The 19,649-nt window shown below is 40.4% G+C and overlaps 1 protein-coding gene across 1 annotated transcript; it reads left to right on the plus strand.

The window, feature by feature from the left end:
• Window positions 1-1,867: 1,867 nt before the first annotated feature.
• Window positions 1,868-16,708, plus strand: rhbg (Rh family B glycoprotein; the record flags this gene model as incomplete). The annotated part of the gene is made up of 10 exons (XM_080752964.1): window positions 1,868-2,057; window positions 8,207-8,393; window positions 8,943-9,093; window positions 9,339-9,486; window positions 9,739-9,905; window positions 10,928-11,065; window positions 11,555-11,688; window positions 13,732-13,853; window positions 14,782-14,855; window positions 16,634-16,708. 10 exons carry the CDS (start codon window positions 1,868-1,870, stop codon window positions 16,706-16,708), a joined length of 1,386 nt encoding a protein of 461 aa, XP_080609090.1.
• Between the last annotated feature and the right edge of the window lie 2,941 nt (window positions 16,709-19,649).

Here is a 19,649-nt window from a genome sequence, read left to right on the forward strand (position 1 = left end):
CCTGCAGATAATGCTACAGTAAATTCTCGCGGAAACAGGTGGATAGAAAGATGGTCAGATGCACTTCAGATGCACTTCAGCCCTAACTGCTCCCCAGGTTCCGTATGAATGGCTCCTAATGGTCAGGATAGGTAGATGCAGAGGAATAATTCAAGGTAAGATCAAATGTACTCTGCAAATACCTAAACATAAGTTGCAGACAGATTAAATGATTTTGTGACAGACATCTGAACCAGGATGCAGGATGCTTGACAGACAAGAGAGCCCTCATTTCTGCAGTTTACTTTTGATGCCTGTGGTCTGAAGTGCTAATAGTTTAGATTCCCCAAAACCAACGGCATTCCTGTCAGATTCTCCTTCCTGCAGAAAAGGCAGACTCTACCGATGGAAGATGATGATAGCAGCAGCAGGAGTGACATCTCTTATTGAACGTTGTAAAACAGCCAGGAGCAGGATGTGCACAAACCCATCCCTAAATCAACATCTCTCTCGTTTTTTACCACAGGTCTTTCTCCCTAAAAGATGTTTCTCAGTCCCTCTGGCTTCCCCCAATCTACTAGTGTGCAGTCATCCTCAAAGACCCCACTGTCTCAGCTCTTTTCCTATTGTGAGTCTAGAAGGCTAACAGGAATGTCTCTTCACCAAACTATGTAAACAATCATGTGACGTAAAACAAACGATTTCACAATGTGTGCACAATCTAATGTACGAAATGAGTGTTCATTCGGTCAATAATTAAAATCTGTTTTGCATGCTGCTGCAGTAGTAGCCTACATTGTGCCAAGGTTGGAACATTAGTGTTTTAATCCATGTTTATCCATGCAGATGAGGGTTTCGCTGAGAAAAATGCTCCTTTTCAACACTGATGCTTTGCATTCATAGCCTGTGTTTAGGGATGGGACGATAATCAATATTATCGTTTATAGTGATAAAAAACACTCATAATAATCGTATCGTGGAGATTTAAAAATCATGAATTATCCTCTGCATTGCGACGCATTGTGTGAGCTTGTAGATCTTAAGATCTGCTATTTTCTGGCAAATGTTATGCCCCAGGATAATGGATGTTGGAGATATTTTGATTATCGCGATAATATCGTAAATCACGATTTCTTTGGTCACAGTAATCGTGACATGAAATGTTCTTATCGTCCCATCCCTACATGTGTTACCACCTGTGAGCTGCCTACTTCAATGACCCTGCCATTCGCCACCAAGGCACTTACTGTAACTAGAGCAAGAGTTGAAAAGCAATACTCCTCCACTTGGGATTCAAACTGGCAGCCATTCATTCACAAGCCTTCTCCTTTGGCCTTTATACTGTCACTTTCCGCATTTATACACCGTAAAATAAACATATGATCAAACCTTTTTTGAGGCAATGCTCTATCAGAGGTCAAGTTCAGTTGATTTGCATGAAACTAACAACAACAAGTAACCACTTTGATTTTGGACATTATGGATTAGAGTCTAGACCTTATTTTCTATTCAGGTGTAAAAAGTGGTTCAGTTAAAATTAGATCAGATGTTTCAGACCACCTTTAAAGCTTACAGTAGTAGAGGTAGAGGAGGGGCCTGTGCCTCATTGGCGGCAGAGATGAGAGTGGGCGTGAACAAAAACACAAAAAGTTAGACCAACAACTCATGTGTCTGTCTGCTTACGCTCAGAGTGTCCCCTCTCTGGACTGAAGACACCTCTGTGTCTGTGGGGGTGTGTGCGTGTGTGTGTGTTTCAGAGAGAGAGAGAGAGAGAAAGAGAGATCAATTCTTGAGCTCTGCTGGATCTTTAACCCTCAATCCCCCTCTAAGACCAGGACTCAGGTGAATACCCCCCCACGCTCCCCCCCTCTCTCCACACACACGCACCATGGCAGACGCAGCCACCAACATGCGGCTGAAGCTGCCGGCTGCATGCCTCATCCTGCAGATCATCCTCATCATCCTCTTCGGTGCACTGGTGGAGTACGACGACCACACAGACGCAAAGAAATGGCACGCCGTCATGAAGAACGAGTCCAAGACGGATGCTGAAAATGAGTTCTACTACCGCTACCCAAGTAGGTGACCCAGGGAGAGAGATGGGGTTGTTTGCATGTGAGGTGGGCTGCTGGGGTGCCTGAGGATGTCTGACATGCAGCTCTGAGGTGCAGAGATCTGGGGTGGGTGTGTCGGGGTGGGGGGTCATAGGAGCATAAATGTGGAGCATCTAGAGATGACCATTTCAGATGGTTGTATACTCACTCAAGAAGACATTTCTGGAATGGGATACTTTGAGGGAATGGGTGTAGATGTGTCTTTGGACACGCCGGTCCTCAGAGCACAGATAGCTGTAATGTTAGGCTCATATGTGTGATGCCTTCTGTGGAATATTGTCTCAACACCTCATAATAGAAACTATGGTACATTCAGAACATTTCCAGGTTGCAGGTGTAGACTATGTCTAAGTACTGTGCCACAGATACATAAGGTTGACTTGTGGGGACCTATAGTACAGTGTAATTGAGGTGTCATGGATTTGCTTTCATGATTGAGTGAGACTCCTGACTGAGCTAAGGTTTTTGAGATTATTTCATTATCTCAAAAATCTTACTAAAACTAAAATCTCATCATTGTATGCGTGCTCCCTCCCTCACTAGATTGTTATATTCTCATCAGCTTATAATACATGCCACTCTTGCACACTGACTCCCTCGTTCCTGCAGGTTTTGTGGCCCTTTGGTCTCTGTTGTTGTGTTGCTACAGTTCCACAGTAAGCTTGTGAAATGCTTCACGGTTGTCACAACTTGTCATCAACAACTTGCTGAGCAGCAATGCGGCAAAAAGCGTGCAGATTCCTAATTGGAGGAGTGTTTGTGATGGTCCCATTCTTTGAGGGTAAACAGTTTGTTGTGTTGTCTTCCAGGCCACTGACAGTTTGATCAAATGAATATTCAAATTTTAAATGGATTGCTGTCCTTAGTGTGGAGGTGACACTGTATAGCCAGGGGATGGAAAGTAACTAATCACTCTACTCTCTAATCTACTTTTAATGGTACAGTCAGGATGCCACATTGGCCCTTTCACAGTAACCATAAGTAACTAATTTGTACTCAGCGTGGCGTGAGTGTATTCCTCAAAATTACTTATTTTGTACTTTCACTTGAGTTGTTTCCAAACTGCATATTCTAAAGCATATTGTAAACGAATGTCATTTGTTTGAATTCAATCAAGAGGAATTTGATGTTTCAAACAGCAATATTTCAACACTAGCATGGAGTCTGTTGATGTAATGTATGTTTGCAGAATGACAACCTGCATTGTATTATTGTCTAGTAGTTTATCATATTGAGGGCCGAGGGAAGGGTTCATAAGTTATACTTCTTATACTGTAGTAGACTATTTGGATACATTAAAAAAATCACACCTAGTGTGAAGTGAGTGGTGCATTTATGAGTTAATTTCATCAATCCTCCCTCTGGCCAATCACAGCGCGTCCCACGAAGCTTGGCCAATGGGACCCTGGGGGTACAACAATCTTTGAGACGTTTGTGCCAAGATGTAGGCCATATATCTAGGCTAGATGTAGGTTTCAGTTTACTTTAGGGCCCGGACATCTTTTGGGAACCAGTTGATGTTGGAGCTCGAAAACTGCCATGAATTAAATGTGTGCATGAATTCTAGTACCTTCAGATATTTCATTAACATTAACTCATCCCGTGCTTGCGTTCAGTTTTACATTTTTTGTTTCCTTGTTGGGTCCAAGAGCTTGATCTCTATCACTCACCGAGCTGCTTCAACTTTCCACAGATCCACCTTAACCAATCTGAAGTGACACGCAAGGTGGGAGGTGAGGTTGGGGGGAGGGGGGTGTTGCCCAATATGAAGCGCACCGTTGAAAGTTCACCTGAGTGTGTGTTTAGCTTACTACTACTACTACACACACCTCAAGACCTGTGGGTTCCTGTTAGCCCTCCCCCTTCCCGCCCCAGCACACACCCCTCTCTGTTTTTCATTCTCACTACCTCCATAACCCTGCAGGTGCGTGAAGCAGCCTGGGGCAACAGAAGGGGGGGGGGGGGGGGGGGGGCAGGATGCCATGGGAATCTGGAGAGAGGAATGCTTTTTCTCTCATATGCACTCCATCAATGTCAAAGTAGTTGACAATCCTCAGTGTTAATTTAACTCAGAGAGTATACAAATGAGAAATGAACACTGAGGAATTTACTGTGTAGTTACTGTAGCTCAGGCTCGGCTCCAGGATGAAATGACTGAAAACAATATCTACTGTAAGTAAGACTTAAACTCTGGGAGCAAAATTTGCAACTAAGGGTGCCAGGCCCCCTTTGGCACCCGTGGCGCTGAGCCTGAGTTACCTAAAACACTGCATTAGTTATTATTGTATTATTGTATTACTATGTAGGCTACATCAAACAATTTACTACAATTGTTTAGTACTCTCAGTCTCTATTAGGTGTCAGACTGTCGGTAGATGTATGTGATCAGTTTAATGGTGAATATTAACACTAATTTATGCCAAGCCATTGAGAAAGATCTCTCCAAGGTTAGACAAGTAAAACGAAGCACTCGAGAGTAAAGGTCAATTACTCCTAATAGCTTAGGGTTAGAGTCAGAGTCAGGAAATTTTTAACCTGGCTTGTTCTTGTCACATGAGCTGGGTTAAATTGAAGGGTTCCAGTCTGGGGGTTTGAAAATATGCTATATTGCTATAAGTGTTTGTTCACAGTAATAAGGGTCTTCCTGTCTTTCCAGCTCTTTGGTAAACAGAAAAAAAAACATTTACAGGTCGGGATACCAATTGTATCCAAACAGGAGAGAGAACTCATAGGCCTACAGGATACAGGATAAAAAAGTGATAGTGGAAGGGATGACACAAAGACATTAGCGCACACACAATGTAAAACTGGAACGCTAATACGCTATCAAATTGAAGTTTAAAAATCACACCCGTGTGAACTGAGTGGTGGAGGCTGTGTGCGTGCGTGCGTGCGTGCGTGCGTGCGTGCGTGCGTGCGTGCGTGTGTGCGTGTGTGTGTGTGTGAGTGTGAGTGTGCCTGGCCTGCTCAACACACACGCGCGCACACACACTCACACCGCCTGTCCTCCAACAGCAAGAGGGGTGCAGTGTGTTTTGTTATAATTACTCAGTCCGGGTGGTTAATCTGTACCTCGGTCCCTCGCAGAGTTGCATTTACCCCGATAACGTTGCCGTTGGCGACAGCAAACATCACGTCGGTCGTCGGGTCAAGAAATTCTGTGGTTCTACATATTTTGGCTAAAAAAACGGGAGCAGAATTGGAGCGGAGAGCGGGTCGGCACATAAATAACGGAGAGAGCAACTATGCATGTAGACGCAATTACTGTACGTACTGTCTCACCCCCAAACGTACACAAAATCAACCATACGTAACTATAAATGGCCCTTTAATGTGTGTGTGGGGTCAGTAGAGGTATTGCCATGATACGGACATAGCCAGCCACATAGGCAGCCACATACGGACATACCCACTCAGAGGAGCGGCTCCAACGCTCAAACATGGATACCTTGGATGAAATCAGCCACCCCACCTGTAAATTATGAAATATGTTCGTCGACTACCTTTTTTCACTGACGAAAACTAAATATAAACTAAGCCATGATGACAAAAATTACTGACTACTAATATATTGACAATTTCATTAAAAAACATTAAAACAACAAAATGTTAGGGAAGGACTAGTGGAGAAGAGATCCAGTAGAACTAAATCATATTATGTCCAGCTGCTCCAAACAAAAATACAGACCCAAACACAGATGGACAGACTCTATAGAAGGGTAACCTCCTGATGCCATAATCACACAATGCATTGTCATATTATCAGTGGTGTACATTTACTCAAGTATTGTACTTTTGAGGTATGTTTACTTCACTGGAGTATTTCCAGTTTTCAGTTTTACTTCTACTCCACTACATCTGGTAAATAGGCTGTGCTCTTACTCCACTACAATTATTTGAAAACTTTAGTTCCTAGTTATTTTGTAGATTTTGATTATTATTACAAAACATACATAACCACTTAAACTAGCCCTTTATACATTTCACTTGTAGATCAGCTATTTGTGTGAAATGGGACCTTCTACTTTTGGTAGCCTACTTTAAGTACATTTTAATAACAATAATGTTGTGCTTTTACTCAAGTGCATTTTGAATTGTGGTCTTTTACTTCTAACAGATTAGGTAGGTATTTCTACCTATGCAATATTGATACTTTTACTTGAGTAAAGAATTTGAGTACTTTTTCTATCACTGCATATTATTAACTTACTGTATATGTTGACTTCACTCCCTTGAGATAAGAATGTTACGTCAACTTGATATGATATACAGTAGCTGCTGCCTCATGCAAAATATCACCTATAGGCCCCTGCCTCCAGATTCTGCCAATGCATTTCAATGGAAATGGAGTGTTATTGTTTTTTGCAGAAATCCACAAATGGCAGCAAACCACTCCATTCCCATTGAAATGCATTGGCAGAATAAGCCCTCATAGGTAGAATAAAGTGCGGTGTGACCGTGCCATTACAAGTAAAAGATGGAATTCAAAATGCATTTGAGTAAAAGTACAAAATTGTTGGTATCAAAATATACTTAAAGTACAAAAGTAATAGTACTCATTATGCAGAATGTCCCATTTTACAAGTTTTCAAATGTATAAAAATGTATAAAAAATCTTTGGAAAATAGCAGATCTACAAGCGCATAGATCTTCTATTTTCAAATGGCTGAAATGTGTAGCTGAAATGTGTGTTTTGTAATAATAATCCAAATCTCCAAAATAACTAATAATTGTATTGGAGTAAACAGTACAATATCTGTCTCTGAGATGTAGTGGAGTAGAAGTAGTAAAGGTATTGAAAATTGGAAATACAGTAAAGTAAAAGTACTGTACCTGAAAATTGTAATTGAGTACATGTACTTAGTTACTAAATTACACCACTGGAATACATATTATGAAACTTGTTGCCCCCATGTGTTGTAGTCAGTGAAGAGCGCTGGTGTCCGTGTCCGTGTGTAGGTGGCATTGTGTATCTGGGCTACGGTGTCATTGGGGACAGAGGAAGTGGCATTGACAGCCATGCCAAAAATCAGTCACCATGGCAACGGCAGTCGCGGTGAAGAGCGATATTGTCTAACAGTTTGGACCAAACAAGGACAGCTAAAGAATAGTGGCTAGTCCTAGTGGCTTTGACCACAGGGAGACACAAAGTCTGAATTGAGCAGTGATTTCCTTCCCTAATGTGATGCCCGAGCTAATTAAAATGAAGAGACAAGTATCTTGAGTTTTGAATGGACTCAAGTCGCTTACATAGATTTTAAAAGTGAATTCTTCAGCTCCTGTTTTATCCCATTGTACAGTTAGTATTATGTAGGACAGTAGAGGCACCAAAGTCCCCATAGACCCCTGCTTATGTAACTGTGCTGATTCACCAGGAAATAGACATCTGGATGATAAAGCCATGTCATGATAAAGCACCTGGTGGTCATCACGTGGTCTGTGAATGCTGAAGAAAATCAATCTTGAGAATGTTTTAGGGGTGAGAATCTTGTATGACCCATTTGTACACGTTCAGTGTTTGCATTAAAAGGGGAATGAAAGCCTAGGACAATTTTGTACTTTGTTTTCCTGCACAGGTTAAAAACATGGCATCAACGCAGCTGCAGCAAAGAAATAATCGTGGGTGGGAGAGATTTAGGCATGGCAGTGTGAAATCATTGACAAACGCATTGGCACACGCACACCTAAATCTAACACAACCATTATTAGTTGTATCAGCTGCCGCTGCATTGCTTACATCACATTGTAATAAGATCAGTTTTTTTTTTACCTTGCAGTAGTTTTACCTGTACAACAAACTACAACATCAGATTATGGTTTCATCCCCTTTAAGAGAGTGTATAGCCAAATTTAATGTAAGCCTGCAAGATTACATTGTAGATCATATGATCTACAATCTGATTTTACATGCTTTTTGGTAGACTGTGGTCTACACACAGAGCTAGAAAAGGGCCACAACACCCGGCGGCAGGTCGGTGACCTTGTTGGTAGTCGCTAAAGGATTCCACTGTCTCTCACCACACAGCTAAAACCCATGTTTTGTCTGTACTGTATTGTGAAGGCCTCCTTGATGTTCACAAGATGATCTTCATGTGTTTGTCTGTAATTTGCAGGCTTCCAGGATGTCCATGTGATGATCTTCATCGGCTTCGGCTTCCTCATGACCTTCCTACAGCGCTATGGTTTCAGCGCCGTGGGCTTCAACTTCCTGATCGCGGCCATGGCCTTGCAATGGGCCACGCTGATGCAGGGCTTCTTCCACGGCATGCACCATGGCAAGATCCACATCGGAGTGGAGAGGTGTGTGCTCATCTGCTCAACCACTTTCAACCTGGCCTGTTTGGGGCCTGTCATTAATGGCAATGGTCGTCAGAAATTGTCACAAATTTCCAAAAAAATATCCCAGAAAACTTCCAAAAGGTTCCAAAAACTTTCAAACAATTCCCCCAATTTCCAAAATTGTGTGTAACAATTCGACACATTGTGATGCTTTTTGAGCTAGTAGATCTGCTATTTTCCCCATTTGTCTAACTGTCTATATTATATTGTCACTGTCGGGCAGAAACCTCGTATCTCTAAGTTTCAAATTGGTACGCTTTTTTCGTAAAGTAAAGCCCTGGTTCATCATTCAAGACTGTCGCACAAAACTAGTGAAAATAGCAGATCTACAAGCAAGCACACAACGCCTCGCACCGCGAGGCGTTGTGTGCTTGTAGATCGTCTATCACTAATTTAAATCATTTTTAAAATGATAAATACAAATGAGCGGTTTTGGACATACATGGTTTCCACCCGACAACGATATGTACGTATGTAAATGTAGATATTCTCTGATTTCCTCTCATCTAGTATGATCAATGCTGATTTCTGCACCGGGTCTGTGCTGATCTCATTTGGTGCAGTCCTGGGTAAGACCAGCCCAGTCCAGCTCCTGGTAATGGCTGTGATTGAGGTCACCCTGTTTGCTGTGAATGAGTTTATCCTGCTGACTGCGTTAGGGGTGAGTTCTGTTAATCTATGTGAAATGTTCTCCAATGTCCTTCTCTATGTCCTTGATGATAAAACAATTGCAACTTTCCTTTAATAATTATGTAAAATATATTAACACACAAACAAATACATTTGTAATCATACCAGAGACCTGTCATTTTGGAATTAAAATTATTAATTATTTTGTCAGCTTCAACTTAATTCTCACTTCATTACTCCCCAAACATTAAAACATGTTTGTCAATTGCTCTTCAGGCAAAAGATGCTGGTGGCTCCATGACAATCCACACATTTGGAGCGTACTTTGGCCTTATGGTGGCTCGAGTGCTCTACCGCCCCAACCTGGACAAGAGCAAGCACAGGAACTGCTCTGTCTACCACTCAGATTTGTTTGCCATGATCGGTAAGGATCATTTATTGTCTGTAGTGCAGAAGGCCCTCAGGCCAGTAGGTAGCTCAGTTTATGATGGCTGCACAGTCTCTGATATGGTCTGTCTGTGGGGTGTTTGTACTGTAGTGCTGCCTGTGCTTATAGCGCTCACAAAAGCACATGATTCATCTGCCAATATTTCTCAAATATATCAACTCAGTTCTTCACTTTCTCAGTTCTCATATTGCAAAAAAAGCTTACTCAATGTGTTGTATTTGTTCTCAGGTACCATCTATCTGTGGATGTTCTGGCCTAGCTTTAACTCAGCCATCACTGCCCATGGAGATGACCAGCACCGTACAGCCATGAACACCTATTACTCCCTAGCTAGCTGTACTCTGGCCACATACGGCTTGTCTGCCCTCACTGCTCACGACGGCAAACTGGACATGGTAAGAAAGTCAAGAATTAACAGGCGGTGGTAGCCTAATGCAAACTGGACATGGTAAGACAGTCAAGAATTAACAGGCGGTGGCAGCCTAATGCCAGCGCCATGGGTTTGTAGTAGTCAACATTATTGTCAATGCTTGCATATTGGCACACCTAAATCGAACCCATTATTAATTTCATCAGCTGTTGCTACGTTGCTTAAAGGTATATTCAGTGATTGTATTTCATTCAAATAAAAATATAATTGCTACATTTTCCATTCATTCTCCTCACTAGAATGTGTGCTGACCATATAAGGACTTCCACCATGGCCCGTGTTACGAGCATAGCTAGATTCGGTTTTCAGAGGTGGCCAGCCAGTCCTCGGCCAAAGAAAGAAGGGAAAGTTAATTATTTGAAAAATAGCAGATATACAAGCTCACAGCGTGGCACCGAGTGCTGCACTGCGAGCTTGTAGATCTGCTATTTTTGAAAAGTCGTGAATATGTGTGCAAATCTTTGAATATATGTATTTTTTAAGCGAACATTTTTAACTCAAATTTTGCTTCTGGGGGGTCCCTGGAACTAAATATTTTGAGATGGGGGTCCGTGGCCAAATACATATAATTTTGGGGGTCCTTCACATGAAAACGTTTGAGCACCACTGACATAGAAACATAGGTTTTAAAAAAAAAGAAAAAAAAAACATAGAAGGATTTGAAATATTCATAGACTTTTTCACGATTTTTCAAAAATAGCAGATCTACAAGCTCGCAGCGCGGCATAATGCGTAATAATGCGTTCCCAGTCTAAATGGGTTAAAGCCCCTCCCCCTATGAAGAACATTCATGGGGGCCCCGCAGTGAATCCTTGTACCCAGGGCCCAGAATTTGGTGCGACACCCCTGAATGTCAAGAAAGTGGTCTAAAATGTCTATTGAAATGTTTTTCTAGCTAAATAAATTTGGATTGCAAATGAGTTCTTTTTGCCGAGTTGACTCGGTTGTATGTACAAATTGAGCTTCGATGTAATTATGATCTTCTAGGTCCATATCCAAAATGCTGCCCTGGCGGGTGGAGTTGCTGCAGGAACGGCTGGCGAGATGATGTTAACGCCTTACGGCTCCATGATCGTTGGCTTCTTGGCTGGAGTCATCTCCGTGCTAGGCTATAAGTACCTCTCGGTAAGGATGTGTGCATCTGTTTCGCTGCTCTTTCAGTACGTACTTTCATGCCAGGTCATCTTCTAACGTGTGGATTTTCTTCAGAATTTGAAAATGTATCTGTATGCTAAAGGAAATTTACATTCTTACTTTCTTACTTTTTTCTTTTGTTAAATGGACAATTACACAGTTTCTTGCTGTGTAACTGAGGCTGAGCTGAAGTTTAGACTTGTTTGAACTTCGGGAATTGACTCCCACCCTTATCTGAAGTGTTTGACCGTTTCAAATATATATAGTCATGTATTTCATTATGCAAAACAAATGTAAAACCAGCCTACCTATTGCCATTAGTCTATGCAAAAGGGGAATTTGAATAGAAAGAATAAAAGATAAAACCACAAGTCTCCTCTCAGTTTTACACTATTATTTCAACATATACCAATAGTCCTCACACTACAGGCATAGCAATGTCATCATGAACTCACCCTTCCTTTCCTTAACCTCCCTCAGCCAATACTGGAGGACAAACTGAAGATCCAGGACACCTGTGGAGTTCACAACTTGCACGGTATGCCTGGCGTCCTGGGTGCCATTGTGGGAGCTGTCACTGCTGCTGTGGCTACCAAGGATGTCTATGGAGATGGGTGAGTAGTAGTATGTCAGGTCATCACATCTAATGGAATTTTCAACTGAAAATAGTGTTGAAACACTTGAAAAGTGACGCTTGAAAAGACATAATGTCATCTGGCATTTGTCAAGCAACATGTCACATAATTGCAATTTTTCCACACACAAGTCAGGTTTATGGGTTGAAAAAGGAGGGCTTGTAAGTGGAATGTTTCTAATTAGGATCACTGGACCCACGTAGAACATTAAGGACAGGGAATGTGAATGAGCTGTACTCTCACTTCCCCCAGGGACTATCACAACTTCTGCATTAGCCATGTCACTAGACTATCCGATATACTCTCTACAATACACAGAGCCTCTTGAGTGTGAAAGTGTGCAACACTACGAACTCATTTGAAAAATATCCTTCCCAGAAAAAGAAAGAGAGAAAAAAAACTGACATGAAATGTCATTTACAGCTTGGCTACCAATATAAATAAAACACATCTGTGTGTGTGTGTGTGTGTGTGTGTGTGTGTGTGTGTGTGTGTGTGTGTGTGTGTGTGTGTGTGTGTGTGTGTGTGTGTGTGTGTGTGTGTGTGTGTGTGTGTGCGGCTGTGCGCGTGCGCGCGTGTGAGTGAGTGAGACATTGAGTGAGACATGATGATAGAAGCAGCAGTGTTTTCTTGCAATCCCAGATCTGACCACCATGTGGCAGCAGCTTAGTCAATAGGCAGAAAGTAACAAGAAGGACTAGTTGCGGCATCTGTTTATTGACAGCTTTGTCAAGCTGTAAAAATGTCCTGACCTTGGCTAAATAAAGGTTAAATCACAAAGACGATATTATTTCTAAACATGTAACCTAAGGAATTGGCTGTGAGTACTGTACTGAACACAGGTTATAAGTGTAGGATTAGATTAGAAGCTAAATTACTAAACGCATTGTGAGAGCAACACTTGACATGTTGTAGCTTGGCAGTGGTTCAACCAGAATTTCCACATTTTCTCACTGTATAGGCCAGGCCTACTGTCAACTACAACAGTGCAACTGCGTTCCCACTTGGCAGCAGATTGTTATCATTATAATCACAGTGTATATCAGGTTTCTCTGTAATGAAAGTGTCTGTTTTATGCTTCATGCTCCAGAATGGCATTTAATCATAGGTGAGTTATTATGAGACAATGGCCCCTCCAGGCATGGATGTTGTAGAATAGATGCACAATGATCCTTGCCTCTAAACTCACTGTATTCTGAATAAATATTTTTACTATCTACCCTAACCCTGCAAAGTACAAACCCAACTTGTAAAAACAGACAATTTCTGTGTTTGATAGTGTCATAGTAAATCAGTATCACACATATTCTGAAGAAATCCTGGAGACTGACATTCAGTAAGTGGGTCTTTGAAAACATTATCATGTTATGTAAAAACAAAATCAGCGATAACATAGCAGCCATGAGAATGAGACTAGCAGGACACTGCCAAAGACACCAAGAGCTGCCAGCCAGCAAACTGGTACTGTGGGAACCAACTAATGGGCACCGGTCATGAGGACATACTGTACGTGGTTGTACCGGTACTCAAGAAAGACACAGGAGTGCAAAGCACCAACGAGCTGGCCGGATGTATGGAGAACAGGGATGACTGGAAGCGACGATGGAGGGCTCGTCTGAGGATGATCTAGAGAGAGAAATCAAAGATTTTCCACAGACACATTTGTCCGTGTAGTATGTATACGTGTATGGGATATATTGCCAGAGTGGAATTCCCCTTTAACACCTCTCTGCTCCTCACTCAGTTTAGAGTAAAAAGCATCTGGATGTATGTGTCCCAAAACTACAGTGAGCAACAGCTCAGTATAAATACAGTATTTATTATCAGTGTATATTGCTTGCCCTGTTCCTTTATATTGTATGTGAGGTCATGTTGTCTATCTACTCCTTTGAACATGTTATGTTTACTTGATGATCAGAATTTACACCAATAAAAGACACATTTCTGTCTGTGTTTACTTTGAAACTGAAGTGATTTGTTTAGTTGGCCTAATTATTATTTATCTTCCTCTGTGATTTTCAGCATGGAGGACGTCTTCCCTGATGTGAGCTCTGGGGAAGTTGAAGCATCGTTCCAGGGGGTTCGTCAAGCCATCTCACTGGCGGTCACTCTGGGCATGGCCATCTTTGGTGGACTCCTTGTCGGTAGGTACAGAGACTAGAGCAGGGGTCTTCAACGTTTTCAGGCCAAGGGCCCCTTAGTCGAGAGAGAGATGTAGCAGGGACCCCCACAACCCATAGATACCATATAGTTTTATCGTTTGACGGCACAATCATCAGTGTATTTTGGGTTCATGTAAATTTGTGCTTCCAGATATTTAGCCACTTGAACCGTCAATACTTAATAAACTTGACCTATCACTCTGTACTTAGTCTGCTCTTTTTCCCCTCTACACGAAACCTCTTTGCCAAAAATAGCTGCTTTTACGTCTACCACACTACATCTTAGAGGAAAATATTGTACTTTTACTCCACTGCAATTATTTGAAAACTTTAGTTACTAGTTAGGCTACTTTGTAGATTTAGACTACTATTATTATTTGAAGACCACTTCATACCTATATATATATACAGGGTATTTACTTTGGCATGTTGGGAATAGCTTTGCGAGAAATTTCGACACGTTGATTGTAGACAGATCTGCTATATTTATATATCTTTATACATTTGAAAACTTGTGAAATGGGACTCCATTCTGAATAATGAGTATTTTTACTTACTTTGTAAATTGATTATAATTACAAAACATACATTAACCACTTCAACCCTATAGATTTCGGCCATTTGAAAATATCCAGTCTACAAGCCCACAATATATCGCGATGCGACGCATTGTGAGCTTGTAGATCTGCTTTATTCAAAAATATTTGTATACATTTGAAAACTTGAAATGGGACATTCTGCATAATGAGTACTTTTACTTTTGGTCCATTTCGTACATTTTTGATGCCAATACTTTTGCACTTTTACTCAAGTACATTTTGAATTCCGGACTTACTTGTAACAGAGTATTTCTACATTGCAATACTTCTTCCATCACTGATGACTGACTATACCTCTTTCCTTCCGTTAGGTTTCATCTTGAAGCTGCCCATCTATGGAGCTCCTCCTGACACCATCTGCTATGAGGACAGCATCTACTGGGAGGTCAGTAGGATGACTGATGACTGTGGAAAGGAGCTTGTTGTGGTTTTCTTTTATTTATGTATTTAAATGTTTTTGGAGTTTTAACTATTCAAAAATAGCAGATATACAAGCTGCGAGCTTGCCTTGTAGATCTGCTATTTTTGAAAAATCGTGATTTCTTTTGCAAGTCTTTGAATATGTCTTTTTAAAAGCAAACATTTGTAACTCAAATGCACGGGGTCCACGGCCAAACACATGTAATTCTGGGGGTCCTTGACTTGAAAAGGTTTGAGAACCACTGATTTAGAAGAAGGATTTATAGAATAGTGTCAAAAATATTCAAAAATAGCAGATCTACAAGCTTGCAGCACAACAATCGGTGCCGCGCTGTGAGCTTGTATACAGTATATGCTACTTTTTAATAGTTAAAGCATAAAATAGTGGTTAAAGTGGTTCGAAAGTGACACAGAGTTGCCTTCAGGCCTAAAAAAGAACTACACCAGCCTACATTTAATATACTGTCAAAACACCACTGATACTTTTGAACAATTCTCATAATTATTTATATTCATAAGAAAATAGCATCTGATGTGATTAGTGATGTGACGTCACTATACAGCCCTGCATGGTGCTCCACTGTGATACAAAGAAGTTACTGTGACTGACCACCAGATGGTGCAAGTGGTCAATGCATTTGGCACTGTCACTCCATAATGTACAGGAGGTGTATGGTCAGACTTGCAATTCAATTCAATTCAATTCAAAGGAGCTTTATTGGCATGAGAAAACATACGTTTACATTGCCAAAGCAAGTGTCACAAATAAAAAATAAAAACTGTTGAAAATGGGCAACATATATACAGTTGAAGGGGGGACAGCATTGTGTAAACAGAGCTATGTTTTATTGTGACATTTTATATATACGTATCGTATATAGGGTATAAAGCTTTTGAAACAAATAGCAGCATTAGATGTCTTTCTCTTTTCACACAATCATGCACCCAGTGATTCTGGGGAATCCATGGTTTACAGGATGATGATGTTGGCATATTTGAAGTTGAACTCTTTTCAGGTCAAATGTTGAGACACTGGTGGTTATAGATTGTGTGGGACTAATTACATTCTATAATGGTTCCCAACCAGTGATCCCTGAGGGGGTTCCAGGTGGTCCCCAGCTGAATGATGGAGAGTTGGTAACCAAATTGACTCGGCCCCTTTGTAGATCTTTAACTCTTGAGAGTGTAAAATGAAACCAAATGGATCCGTAAATAATCACTTTACGCTCCCACAAGTTTCATTATTGTTAAACAGTAAACACCCTGCATTAGGCTACTTAAATTACTAGAAGTCTACACAATTAAAGGGGTATTTCACTTTCAAAAAAACTTTTGGTAATTTTATCATCTAATCAGGCTTTTATGAACACCCTGAACAGTTTTTAATTAGCTTGATTGAATATTTAGATATTTGATGTAAATGTTACCAGGCCCTCCAGGCCCAGGGCCACTCCCCACACACACCCATTGTAACTTCAAACTTCATTTTAACCATGATAGATTCATTAAAAACACACATTATTTTTTCTGGTGATTCATACTACCCTCCTAATATGTGAGTAGGCCGTGTTTTTTGTATTTTTTTGTATTTCATTTTTTTCATTTTTCCATAAATAATGGACCTTGATTTGAAAAAGGTTGAAAACCCCTGTTCTATTGGATTGCTGCTGAAGATAAACTTAACCAATCTCTCTCTCTCTCTCTCTCTCTCTCTCTCTCTCTCTCTCTCTCTCTCTCTCTCAGGTACCAGGGGAAGAGCATGCTCATGAGGAACTGACGACTGTGAGGACAGAGGAATCTGAGAAACTCAACAGCTAGACAGACACACACACACACACACACACACACACACACACACACACACACACACACACACACACACACACACACACACACACACACACACACACACACACACACACACACACTTCTTTAAAGGTCTGTCTGTATAGCTTACAAATACATGACACATGTATGGCTTATGTTTACCTGGGTGATGATTGAGCATAATTCATTATTTGTTATATGCATTAGAAAGTGATTATGACGGGATACATGCCAATGTGTGTTGATATAGGCTACAGTATATCCATCCATAGCCAGACCAGCATGAACCACTAAAATAAATGTCTAAAATATCACTTATTGACAGGTCATTGTAGGCTACTGTCTTCTTCGAGTACTACTCAGTGACCACTCGAGGGCGCCCTAACGCCTGTCATTATGTGAGTATAGGCTACAAGTGAAAGGGCATACATTTGGAAATGATCTGCCAAACGGAAAGTGCTGTAGAATGTATATGGTGCCATTTATTTCCCGTTGCTTGATCCACGGCTCTTTCCATACAAACAGGGTTTTAAAGCGTTTTTAATTGTAGGGGTCTGTATAAATAAAACCAAAGACATGCTGTCCCTTTTAATAAGCAGCTCACATTCAACATGAACCAAGTCTTGAGAAACTGGGAATAGGGTTTGTGATGTGATGTCCACTTATTTGTCAGCATTACAATTCTTTTAAAACGTACAAGGTGCTGAGATGTATATTTGGAAAGTATTCTTTTGTCATGTATTTTCTCTTATTACTTGAGGGTTGGGGTTTTCTGACTTGTTTTTCCACATTAGTTTATGTTATAGAATTTTATATCATGTCCAGTTATGAGTGTTTGTGGTAAACCTTAGATGATTCTATGCTGTTTCAGATTAGTTTAATTTTACATTCGCCATTTAGATAGGTCTAAACGAGCTGATATAAAGGAGAACATCTTTGAGTTCAGTTGTATTGAAATAAATTGTGTCATTATATATTTTTTGACTAAATAAAATGTTTGTCTAATATTTTCTATATTCTCTTTTTTTTTCCATGTCTGACATAGTTATTGTTTATGTGTAGGCCTATAGACGTATAGGGTAGACCTATAGTTTCCCGTTCCAATTTTGTCTGCTCTGATCTTTTGTGTCATCACTTGTATCCTGCATGAGTTCTCTCTCCTGGTTGGATAAAATAGGTATCCCTCCCGACCTGAAAATGCATTTTCTGCCTACAGAGAGCAGAGCACAGACCCCTGTTACTTAACAAACACACATATCAATGATTACTAGAAGATAGATTTAAATGTATTTATTTACAAAAAACGAAACACTTTACTGCAGCCTAGAACTATATGCCTATATGGGCTCCATCCCCCATTAGCAATTAATTGTATCTTAAGGGTTTCAAATTCGTTCAGTCACTGCATGCAGAAATGCCCATGTCATGTGGCCTATCTATGGATGGAACTTGAGGTAAACGTCAGTCAGTCTCTAAATACTTAAAATAATGTGCGTGGAGAGACATATTAGCCCAACCACCACCCCATCTACCCCCCCCCCCCCCCCCTTCCGATTAGCGTGTGAACAGTCGTCTTGTTCCTCCGCCAAACCGAGGCCTTTTCTCTCCTATCCCTCTTTGGAAGAACCGCCTGTGCCTGGAATTTAGAAGCCTCTCTGGCTTTTAATTTATGTGCATATTAATTGCACGCCATTGTAATTTCCCACCGTGGGATACAGCATGCAAATGCGCTGTGTATTTGTGTACGACTTTTTTCTCCTCTGCAATAATCCCCTACTAGTCCCTACGGATTTTATAATAATTTTAGTTAAACATAAACATAAAAAAATCTCCCCAATTCATCAATGACTATAAAGAATTGTATAGGGAATGTTATATTACTATAATTATACAAATACTATTTTAATATTTTAATAATAATATTTTAATATTGTAATAATATTTTTTTATTTGTAATGATTCATTAAAAATATAAATTTGGCCTATACAAATTTTGGGGGAGGTGATTTACTAACTAAAGAAATCTTACATTAAATGCAGCATGGACAAAATGCAAGCATTAAAATGGTATACATTAAATCCTGAGTTTCATATTTTCATTATTTTTTATTTCTGGCATCACTTCTATCAATCCATAAAACTTGCAATTTAGAACTGTCTAAATTAAAGCAGTTAAACGCATGTTCGGTTCAATGGGGTGTTATTTTTTTGCTTGCAATATAGGCCTATTATATTTTAAAATGAAATAGAAGTTAAACGTGATATTGGTCGATATTATTATAAGAATGTGGGGTTTTGTTTTGTATGTGAAATATTTGTTCAATTAAACAATGTTAACCCAAGGCATGGGATTTTTTTTATATGCGTTCACAGCTGAAGGAGCCATAGAGGCCCAATAAAAAAGTATTCCAGCGTTGAAATTGTGTCATAATAGTTGCACCAGCTCTAATTATGCTATACCAGATTAAATATATATATACCTGAATGTTTGCAGGTGATTCTTTTTTCTTCTTTTTTTTTGCCTGAAGACGAACACGTCATATAAATTGAGGGACTTGTTTACTCAACTAACCTCTAAGATATGTTTTGATTAGGCCTATAGCCAATACATTTCAGATGGTTCCAAGCAGAAACAGGCTACAATCTCAATACGCAGAGATTCTCTTTTGATCATCAAAATGTCCAATTTTGATGACGTCCAATTAATAAATCCCCAGAGGTTATTTATTGTATCTTCGGGGAATCGGGGAACAGGGCACCTAACACTGTGTGTGTGTGTGTGTGTGTGTGTGTGTGTGTGTGTGTGTGTGTGTGTGTGTGTGTGTGTGTGTGTGTGTGTGTGTGTGTGTGAGAGAGAGAGAGAGAGAGAGAGAGAGAGAGAGAGAGAGAGAGAGAGAGAGAGAGAGAGAGAGAGAGAGAGAGAGAGAGAGAG

This window comes from Nannobrachium achirus, assembly GCF_963921795.1.
Source record: "Nannobrachium achirus genome assembly, chromosome: 2".
NCBI lineage: Eukaryota > Metazoa > Chordata > Actinopteri > Myctophiformes > Myctophidae > Nannobrachium > Nannobrachium achirus.